At 43.7% G+C, this 11,457-nt stretch overlaps 1 protein-coding gene across 1 annotated transcript; it reads left to right on the top strand.

Annotated features, from left to right (window-relative positions):
- Window positions 1-6,713: 6,713 nt before the first annotated feature.
- LOC134201642 (uncharacterized) lies at window positions 6,714-7,961 on the top strand. Its single transcript, XM_062676882.1, has 2 exons — window positions 6,714-6,738; window positions 7,162-7,961. Exons 1-2 carry the CDS (start codon window positions 6,714-6,716, stop codon window positions 7,959-7,961), a joined length of 825 nt encoding a protein of 274 aa, XP_062532866.1.
- The last annotated feature ends 3,496 nt before the right edge of the window (window positions 7,962-11,457 follow it).

Genomic DNA, 11,457 nt, shown 5'->3' with positions numbered 1-11,457 from the left:
CTGGCTTAGCCTGCGACACAGAGGGTGCCGAGGCTTTGATGTCTGGGCCGGAAGCTCGGAGGCGGTTTTGGCGGGCGACGCGGCGATTTATTTTCGGGGCTCGGGGGCATCCGCGGTAATTTGCGTGGTGACCCTGTGTTCGACACAGGACGCAGCTAGGCGGCTCCGTCGCGGTTTTTTGATCGCGAGTGCATAGGGCCGTGGCGTGATCGCCTAAACACTTGACGCATCGGGGGCGCGCGTGACAGTTACGGGAAGAATGCCCGTATAATTGGCAGTTATGGCACTGGCTAGGTGTGCCTTTCTTGTGTGGGGTTTCGACTGCGATTCCGGAAAGGCTACAGACCGTTCGGATGTTGAATATTTGCTTACCCTCAGGGGTAGGCTGGAGGGCGACGAGAACCATATTATATGGCTCCCTTCCGCGGCCTGTGTGCATGCGGTGTACGGAGTTAACCGGTAGGCCTTGTTCGAGAAGGTCAGCCTTGACGAGCTCGGCATCCAACTCTTTAGGGATGCCACGTATGACGGCATGGAGTTCGCGCTCCTCCTGGAGCGTATACGTGTGGAAACTTATACGCTCCTTACGGAGGTAAGAAGAGAGGGCCCTATGGTCGTCGGTTCGACGTTGTTCGAACCTTAATTTGAATGCCGTTCGCGAGGTTACGGGCATTCGTGAAGTTGATATTTTTGGCCTTAAGGGCCAGGGAAACTCGATCCCAAGCTGCCTTCTCTTGGAGGATTACCGGGGGAGGGGTCTGGGTTTTATTTTGTGCCACCGGACGCGGCGACGGAGTGGCACGGGCTGGAGGCGCAACGGGAGTCTGAGGGCGGGGGCGCCACGCGTTCGCGGCTTTACTAATTTTAGCGGCCGCGGAAGCTCGAGACTCCGCGGCACGCTTCTTACCCTTTTGTACCAGGGTGAATCCATCCGTCGATGAGGCGGGGGCGAGGTCGACTTCCATCTCCGAGTCAGAGTCGGAGGACGAGGAGGCGGGCGCAGGTGACCTACGAGCAGGTGTTTTGGAGGGCGCAACGGAGGCCGCGGACGATCGCGCTGCTGGAACGGTGGCCACGGCGGACGACGCAGCAGTTCTACTCGCCAGTATAGGCGACGCGGGAACGGCAGGCACAACGGAGGCTGCGGTGCTCGATGTAGAAGCTTTGCACGCAGGTACAGGCGACGCAGGAGCAGCGAGCACGGCGGAGTCTTCGAGAGAGCTCGAAGTGTGATTGGCCTTGAAAGCCAGAAACTCTGAGGCGAGCTGTGGGTGACGAAGTCGGAGGAATTCCGCGAATACAGCGTCCATGATCGCTGAGTGCCCAGGTGGGGTGGCCCCGGGTCTTGAAAACACTCGCCTTGCGGCGAGGCCCCAACTTCTCGGAACTGAGCGGTTCTATTGAACACAGGTGGCGATGCGGCGCGATTACTACAGGACAAAGAAAAAACACAACAAAACGTAAATAACAAAAAGAAACAAAACAATTAAACACTTCCAGGAAAACAGTTTGTCGGCAGATGTACCACGAACACAGAAATAACAAAAGGAAACAAAACAAATAAAAACTTCCAAGAAAAACACTTGGTCGGCAGATGTACCACGAACACAGGCCGCGCGAACAATGGCCGGGCTAACAAAAGCCGGGCGAACAAAGGCCGGGCGATCGAGTGGTCGATGAGCACGTCCGCACGTGACGGGTGCCTCTATCGGAATGGCTTCAATCTGAAAATAGTGCTCCTCTTAATTGGCCATTGGGTATAATAGAGGAAACTTTTCCGGGTCGTGATGGAGTTGTAAGGGTGGTTAACGTTAGAACGAAAACTGGTACTTATCGTAGACCTGTTGTTAAGGTTTATACTTTACCAACACAGTAGTGGTTCGATATAATTCTACATACATACAGTCCACAAAATCTAAGTAAATATAATTAAGTAGTAATTTAATAGTCTAATTGAATAATAAAAGTAATAAGTCTAAGATAATAAGATAATTTATAATGTAGGTTTTGTTCGGGAATTAATGAATTAAAATAATATAAATTGGGATAAAATTCAGAGCGTATATTTTAAACGTGTCACACAGTGCTCAGTTTACGCGGAAGGGAAAAAACAGATTATATATTCAGGCGCCTGAACATGCCCCCGAGCGTTGAAAGCTGTGCTTTCAACCAGAGCTGGATGACTCAGGCAGCGGACATATTCTGTTAAAAGCTCTCCTTATCACTCCGGTCGACGTTCTGATGTCAGCCACACGAACGATGCCATCAGTTCCAGGGAATGTAGCCACAATCCTTCCAAGCTTCCATTTTAATGGTGGCAAGTGATCTTCCTTTACAACTACCAGTGAATTCATTTTTAGACTATCTTTGCATGAACGCCATTTAGTTCGCTGTTGTAACTCTGCGATGTATTCCTTGCTCCAACGAACCCAAAAATGTTGTCGAAGCTGTTCAATTCGTTCATAACGACTTAAATTTCCACTGGAACAATCTTGATAGTTACGTTCAGGTAACGACGTGAGAGGACGTCCAATCAAAAAATGTCCTGGAGTCAGTGGATTCAAATCAGCTGGATCTGAAGACAGCGGAGTTAGAGGCCTAGAGTTCAATATCGCTTCGATCTGCGTGAGCGTGGTGTAAAGTTCCTCGAACGTCAGATTACAATTCCCCAGCACTCGTTGCAAGTGATATTTGGTTGAGCGAACACCTGCCTCCCATAGCCCGCCAAAATGAGGGGTACACGCGGGTATAAAATGAAAGTCAATGCCTTCATTTGCTAAACAAATAAGTGATTTACTACTGCTGCAAGTTCTCCCCGTACAATTCATGTACACAGTAACTAAGTCATCCCTGTGACTACAAGTGTTCAATGATAGTCATCCCTGTGACTACAAGTGTTCAATGATAGTCATCCCTGTGACTACAAGTGTTCAATGATAGTCATCCCTGTGACTACAAGTGTTCAATGATAGTCATCCCTGTGACTACAAGTGTTCAATGATAGTCATCCCTGTGACTACAAGTGTTCAATGATAGTCATCCCTGTGACTACAAGTGTTCAATGATAGTCATCCCTGTGACTACAAGTGTTCAATGATAGTCATCCCTGTGACTACAAGTGTTCAATGATAGTCATCCCTGTGACTACAAGTGTTCAATGATAGTCATCCCTGTGACTACAAGTGTTCAATGATAGTCATCCCTGTGACTACAAGTGTTCAATGATAGTCATCCCTGTGACTACAAGTGTTCAATGATAGTCATCCCTGTGACTACAAGTGTTCAATGATAGTCATCCCTGTGAGTACAAGTGTTCAATGACAGTCATCCCTGTGACTACAAGTGTTCAATGATAGTCATCCCTGTGACTACAAGTGTTCAATGACAGTCATCCCTGTGACTACAAGTGTTCAATGATAGTCATCCCTGGTCACGCGCGGATTTAGTAATGGGATGCTAGTGAATTATTGGGATGGCGCCACCTTTGGAGTTTGTTAGTTACTAATTACCGCGACTATCCAAAGCGTGGTTCTACCCGATCGATCACGCTTTACCGCTAGCTGCCTAGATGGCGGCACTTGTATATTGTGTGGTGCTTGTGCTTACGAAAAGCTACGTGAGCTTCGTCACCCACCCCGCCGCCCGCGTGCTTCCATCGCCGACGCCCGCACGACAGTCACTGGCAAGGTCTACAGGTGAGTGCAAGTTCTTTTAATTTATTGCCATTTTATTGCTGCTTCCGTGTAATCATTCGCCCGCCCGCTCGCTTATGTGTATTTAATTTATATCTTTAGTTTGATTACTAGCTTTTGTTTACCGCTATATAGTTTTACCGCTCCGCTAATTATAAGTGACAAACATTTGTCACATACCGCTTAGGACGGCTATTTACACGCCTTTCTACAACCCCGCTTTATATGCTCCCGCCGCAGGAGGGCTATTTACACGCCCCCTTGCTACCCCAATCCCTGTGACTCACATATCAACAGTCATCCCTGTGACTCACATATCAACAGTCATCCCTGTGACCTTTTTATACGTTGGATAGAACAATTTAAAAAAAAGATATGCTCCTAGCACTTCTTGTCAAGAACAATTCCATGAGCTCATTGCGAGCTTGGTCAGCAATAGCGCAAGTCTGGGCTTCGAATAAGGACACACTAGATTTAAGTGCTTATTTCGCTGAATGCTCAATCTCACTGACCCGATTAAAACAACTATCGGGTAGTACATGACATAAAAATGAGTAAGCAATAAACCATCGCAAAGGATTTTTTCCGTACAGTTTTGGTCAAAACAACAGACCCTTTATGAGAACCATCGCATAAAATTCCTGCTACTACTAATAGATTTCTCGAAAAGAAAACATTCGGCACCAGATTCCAAATAAAAATAAAACGACTCACCAGATTTTTCTCATTTACCAAAATAACCGATGTTACGCAGCTACCGGCACGTCACGGCGTCGCTCCGCTGCTGCGTTGCTCGCGGCCGTCGATGACATCGCGCCATCAATTTGCCTCGGCGGCAACTCGAGGCAATGTTTTTGCTTAGATGGGTGGACTATGCACGAGCTCACAGCCCACTTGGTGCCATGTAGTTACTGGACCCCACAGACATCCACAACGCAAACGCGTCATCCACCCCGAGATACAAGTTCCAAGGTCTCAGAATAGCTACAACCGCTGCCCCACCCTTCAAACCGAAATACACACTGCTTCACGGCAGAAATAGGCAGGGTGATGGTACCCGTGCGGTCGATGGCACTATACGGAGCACCCGTCTGGTGCCACGTCCTTACCCACGAGAAAGTCGCCGCGCTGCGACGCCGGCAGCGCGCGATCGCAGTCAGAGTCATTCAAGGATACCTCACAGTCTCCTACGAGGTGGCGCGCCCTAGCGCAAGTGTAGCCGGAGCGCGGGGGCTCCAATCTCGGCAGTCCGTGCTAGAGGCGTGGTCTCGTCGTTTGGCGGACCCGTCGGCCGGCCTCCGTACCGTCGAGGCGATCTGCCTGGTTCTCGCAGACTGGGTAGGCCGCGACCGCGGAAGACTCACCTCCGGTTACCTGTGCAGACTCACAAGTCATTTTACCACCACGCAAACTTTTTACCACAGCAAATCTTACCAGCCACCACGCAAACTACAATTTGGCGGGTTCCACCTCTCCTACACGATGTTACTCCCACACTGTGGAAGCCAACCGCAAACACTTGTCAAGCACGCACAAGCACGCACTTCACCAGAAAAACTTGCATCCGCCAGCGGGACCCGAACACCGCCGCATCGCCAGACACGAACGGACCGGACGTATTATCTTACAGGTCACGACGACTTCAGATGTGTCAATTTTTCTTCCCCACGGAAACTTGCTTGCTTTCTTTTTTGCTTGCTTGCTGGAGCCCGAAGTCATCGAACGTGTAGTGTTATTGGTATTGAATCTAGTAGATTCTAAAGTTTCAGCGACAATTCATCGTCTCATGTCTTGGTTTACTGCACTAGTGCCATGTAACTCTAGCAGTAGTCATTGGCTAAAAAACTATTCGTGTCGGAACTACCCACTCGTCATGACAGATCCATTATTGCGATCGAAGTTTCACTTGAGACTTGCACTTGCCTTAATTTCTTGCAATAGCTTGTTACGTGTCGTATTTCCGCTAGTAAATGCCATGTGATAAATCGAGAGTCAACTGGGCAACATGAGCCAGAACGTAAGATGTGACGATTTCTTCGTGGCTCAGATCTTCCATCGAGGTAATAGAGACGTTATTACACGACTTACGTATGCTGCATTCACGCTCTTGTGGCGTACCACTACTAGTATTCTGATCTGCATCATGTTTTTTTTTGCTGTACTTCGAACATGTTCAAACACGTCACGCCAGTGAGAGTAGAGTCCTGATCTCACTTCTGATGTCGTAGGCGGCGCCAGGGATGGCTAAGCGGTAGTTTCCGTCATCACTCGTATTTGGTTGAACTCAGTTTATAAAAAGTCAATAAAACCTTTTGAATAATAATTATTGAAACTAAACACACACAACTTTCACAATCACAGGATAAACCGACAGTTTTGTTGCACATACCGACAGACCGACTGACTGACTGACTGACTGTCAGAGATTCACTGACTGAGACGGACGGAATGACTGTCTGACACGGAAATGCCACGACTCTGTCCACGTACCGCCATTTTATACTGTGGCGTTACGGAGTCTACCCTTCATTTTGTGATATTAATCAAAACAACATTTCATAATTTAAAATAATAATCAAATCCACCGTCTTAATATTACTAAAAGTCGTTATCCACGACATATATATATGTGTGTGTGTGTGTGTGTATGTATTTGTATGTATATATATTGTTTTGTGTCTTGTAATATGTATATATTATTATATGTAATGTTTACTGTATACACTAGGTTTGTGTTCCTAATTCTTTTTTCCTTTTGTGGGCCTACTGGAAGAGATTTCAGCATGAAATAAGTAGTGCCCTTGTACTCTGTATCCTTATTGACGTGTCTTTTCTAATAGCTGTGTGTACAAAATATATTAAATAAAAAAAATAAAAAAAATACTTAAACATTTAAAATTTAAGTATATAAAACGACAAAGAAACAATGCTTTAATAGACAGAGACGACATTGTACTATGGCGAATGAATTACTTAAGAAAGATTACAAAATACCGAACGGAGAATCGCCCTATATTCTATATGGATGAAACATGGGTGAATGCAGGTTTGTTATATAATTGTGCCTTTATTATACATATCTTCACGTCCGTTATCCCAAATCGGGGTGGACAGAGCCACAAGTTGCCAAAGGCAAACTTGCAGGCACCTTCGGTATCATTGTCCTAAGATGGAAATGATGAACCATATGGTGACAGGTTACCAGAACATCGCCCATGTAGTAGTCCATCACGTTTAGGAGGACACTATCCCTTAGTCAGCTTTTACGACATGCCCAGGATGAGAAGCAGCTGAACGCATTCTATGTTGTTAATCTCCCAGTTCAGCAGAGGAGCCTTTATTATGTTAGTAAATACTAGCTCTTGCCCTTACTTTACTCTTGGTGATAACTGCCTCCTTAGTTTTATTTAATTAGAATTTTCGGCAGTGCATATCATTGATAATGTAAAACTGATTATTTCTTTTTCAGGGCACACTGTTTCAAAAGCTTACGTGGACACCACAATAACTTCAAAACGGCAAGCTTTTATGGAGGGACTGAGTACGGGTGCAAAGAACCCTACTTCAAAGGGCAGACGACTGATTGTGGTGCATATGGGAAATGAAAATGGTTTCATAGAGGGGGCTGATGATGTATTTGAGTCAAAAAATACAAGTGATTACCACGAGTCAATGGACGCGAACCGCTTTGAGCAGTGGTTTGAGAATATTTTACCAAAACTTGGTGAAAATGCGGTAGTGGTACTGGACAATGCTCCTTACCACTCAAGACGCCAAGAAAAAACACCCACCACAGCATGGAGAAAAGCAAGTATTGAAGAATGGCTGCGTAATAAAGATCTAGGCTATGATGAAAAATACGTAAAGGCAGAACTTTTAAAGAAAGTGAATGACGTAAAGGCGAACTACCAAAGTTATGCTGTGGATGAGCTTGCAAAACAATTTAAGGTGGAAGTCCTAAGACTGCCACCTTATCATTGCGAGCTCAATCCCATTGAACTCGTATGGGCTGACATAAAGGGACACGTAGCTCGCAATAATACTACATTTAAATTTGAAGATATGAAAAAACTGCTACAAGAGGGGATCCAACGTGTATCTGCTGATAAATGGCGAAATTGTGTGGATCATGTTATAAAAGTCGAGGACAATTTTTATAGCAATATTGACAACATGATTGAATATACAATAGATAGTTTTATCATAAACACAGCTGACTCGGACTCTTCCGACGAATCATCTTTGTCAAGTACAGATGACAGCGATTAAAATTCGAACTTTGTAATAATTTATTTAAATAAAAATGTTTTTTACTCCTGAAACTTTGTTTACATTTTTTATCTCGTCTGGTTGGCCTTACTTTAGATGACACTACGTGCGAATGAGGCGTTCGCTCCTGGCCTTTTCATTTTCATTTTTATTATTTTTATTTTATTTTTTTTATTGTATTTTTTTACTTGTTTTTTCGATTATTGTAAATATTTTTAATTATTTAAAATATATGTTTTTAGCAATGGCTTAATAATTTAAATAAAAAAAATAGAACTAACAAGCAACAATATAATTTAAAAATCAACAAAATACAAAAAAGTGGGTAGGAAAGATCGACACAGAATATTAAATCTAAGACAAGTGAACGCTGCGCGCGCTTCCAGCAAAGTGATCCGAGGTGGCGTGATGTCCCCGCTGGTCGGTCGGTTGCCCCTCCAGGTGACGTCACAAGTCCACGTGAGTCCTCGTTGTCAATGGCTCCGCCCATCGACTTTGACTTAAGAGGGAGTCGCCTCTAATACGCTGGTGGACGTCCACGTTCACCTCGATGTCATGACCGTCTTCAATCTCTGACGATGCAGGACTCACTGTGTGCACAGCGTCTCTATCGGGTTGTTCTATGATATCGTCCTTAGCTGTAATAGAAATAAATTGTTTACATTACAATCATGATTTTTGTACCATGAACCATTAGTAAAAGTTTATTTATTTATTTATACTTTATGCACAAAACAAAACTTGTACACAGGCGGACTTAATGCCATGGGCATTCTCTTCCAGTCGACCATAGGGTGGTGCAGAGATAATGCATGGTAGGTGCATTGACAAAAGAATAACAAACAACAACAACAAAACAAAAAAAAAGAACAAACTCAAAACAAAAATCTTCCTTAAAATAATATCTCAGTATTATAGAATACACATACTACAATTCAATATACCCATGTATAAAATAGTAAAATACATACATACACATAATTACACACAATAATATACACATGAAACTACACAATTTAGTATTATAGTTAAGAATGGCTAAAAGTAAATATATATATATATATATACACATACATAGACATATATATATAATATAATAATAATAATTGAAAAATGAAATAAATTAGTTTGGAGATGATTCTTCCAGTTTTTTGTGGATGTATTCGCGAACTTTGAGTTTAAAAGTAAAGCGATTGCTGATCATCCTGATTTCTTTGGGAAGCGAATTCCATAATATTATGGACTGTACAAAGAAAGAAGAATGTAAAAAATCTGAGCGATGGATAGGACATTGTAAGAGACGATTATGTGAAGAACGTAGAATTTTGTCATGGCTTGCGTTCAAGTATTTAAAATGCGATTTTAAGTAAGAGGGTGAAGAGGCAGAGTCCAAAAGAGAAAACAAGGTAGTAAGCGCTCTCTCCTCTCTACGCTGACGGATCGGTAACCATTTCAGACGAGTTCGATGCGCGGACACATGGTCATATTTTCTAAGATTGAAAACGAATCGAATGCAATTATTGAGAAGGCGGTCTAGTTTGTTGAGGAGATCTGCATTCAGGTCATAGTAGTACACATCACCGTAGTCTACCATAGGGAAAATTAAAGTCTGCACAAGCATGGCCTTTACATTTGATGGTAGCATATTTTTTAGCCGATAGAGAGATCGCAAGGTCCTGATGACTTTTTGACTAATGGATGTTATTTGCGCTCTCCAACCAAGTGTAGTGTCAATGTGTAATCCAAGATTTTCCACGTTTCGGCTAAAAGGGATGATTATGTCATTGAAAACAACAGGCGGCAGCTTAAAATTACTGATCTTACTCATATTTCGATGGCTACCAACAATTAACGCCTGGCATTTGGTAGGATTCACCGCCAGACCAAACCTATCGGACCAATTTTTGATTGATTTTAAATCATTGTTTAGTTTGGTAATAGCGTCCGATATGTGATCAACATCGGTTTGTGCGTACAGTTGTAGATCATCGGCGTAAAGATGAAATGCACACCGTAGCTCAGGGGTGAGAAAATTTATAAAAATTGAAAACAAGAGAGGAGAGAGGACACCGCCTTGTGGGACGCCAGATTCAAGATTACACCAGTTTGATGAGAGTTCGTCATTACGAACAGATTGCTGACGTCCCTGAAGATAGGAAGAGAACCAATCCAACGCCCCTTTTGAGACGTTGAGATGAGAGAGGATGGAAAGAAGGATATCGTGACAAACGGTGTTAAACGCGTTTGAGAAATCAACCAAAACTAGTATAGTGATTTTGGATTCTTCCAAGCCCACCCTGATATCACCTGTCACTTTCAGAAGCGCGGAAATGGTGCTGTGGCCTGGTCTAAACCCAGATTGAAAAGGGCTAATTAGGGAATTATTAAATATAAATCGAGAAAGCTGCTTATGGACACAGATCTCGAGCACTTTGGATAGGAAGGGTAAGATTGAAATTGGGCGAAAGTGATTAGGAACAGAAGGGTCAGGAATTTTAGGTAGGGCACGAACATAAGCTCTGCGCCATAGGAAAGGAAACTCTCCAGAGTCAAGAGAGAAGTTAATAATATGATAGATTGCAGGTAGGAGACAGTCTAGGATAGCTATAATCATGCGGCGACATATGTTGTCATATCCCACCGCATTAGATTTAATGGAAAGTATCACTTTTCTTATCTCAGAGGGGGCAACTGGAAAGAGCTGAAAGGGGACAACATCTGGACGCCTTAGGCCAGACAAATAAGCTAACGTTTGATTTTTAGTTAAGGGATCTATCACGGAGGATGTGGAGAAGTGTCGGTTGAGATCATCTAATTGAATAATATTTGGAATGTCGAAACGTCGCGATCTGCCGATACCCAAGTTTCCGAGAAATTTCCAAACATCGGCAGGAGAAGAAGAAGCGATATTATCCAGAATGTGGCGGCGCTTGGCATTGCGTATCATTTGATTACACCTATTCCTAGCAGACTTAAAAAGGACCCAATTATCTTCGATGCGATTCTTTTTGTATTTTCGAAAAGCGCGATCTCTGCGACGCATGGCCATCTTAACTCCTTCAGTCATCCACGGTGCAGGCGTTCGTTTCAGTTTTACTTTTCTAATTGGGGCATGAATATCGTATAATTTGATTACGATATTATTGAAAATTTCGACTTTGTGATCAACTGATGCAGCATCTACTAGGGGATCCCAGTTTATCTCGGCTGCATCATTTCTGAGTTTTTCAAGATCCATGCGAGCAAAGCAGCGCCTGTGCAGGGTCTTGGGAATAGGTTTTGGGGATTTAAGGATATAGGTAAGAAAACTTAGGTCATGATGAGAGAACCCTGGAGCAGAATGTTGACCATGAGAGGAAACTAAGGAAGGATTCGAGGTAAGGATTAAATCGAGCCAGGTGTCTTCACCGACGGTATTCAGGTGCGTAGCTTGTAGTTGCATTAGATGAAGAGTAGCTGATTCAATGATTTGAAGAAGCTTCTGGGATCTAGGGGA

This window comes from Bombyx mori, chromosome W (genome assembly GCF_030269925.1).
Source record: "Bombyx mori chromosome W, ASM3026992v2".
In the NCBI taxonomy this organism is placed as follows: domain Eukaryota; kingdom Metazoa; phylum Arthropoda; class Insecta; order Lepidoptera; family Bombycidae; genus Bombyx; species Bombyx mori.
This window is presented reverse-complemented; position numbering and strand designations above follow the sequence as displayed.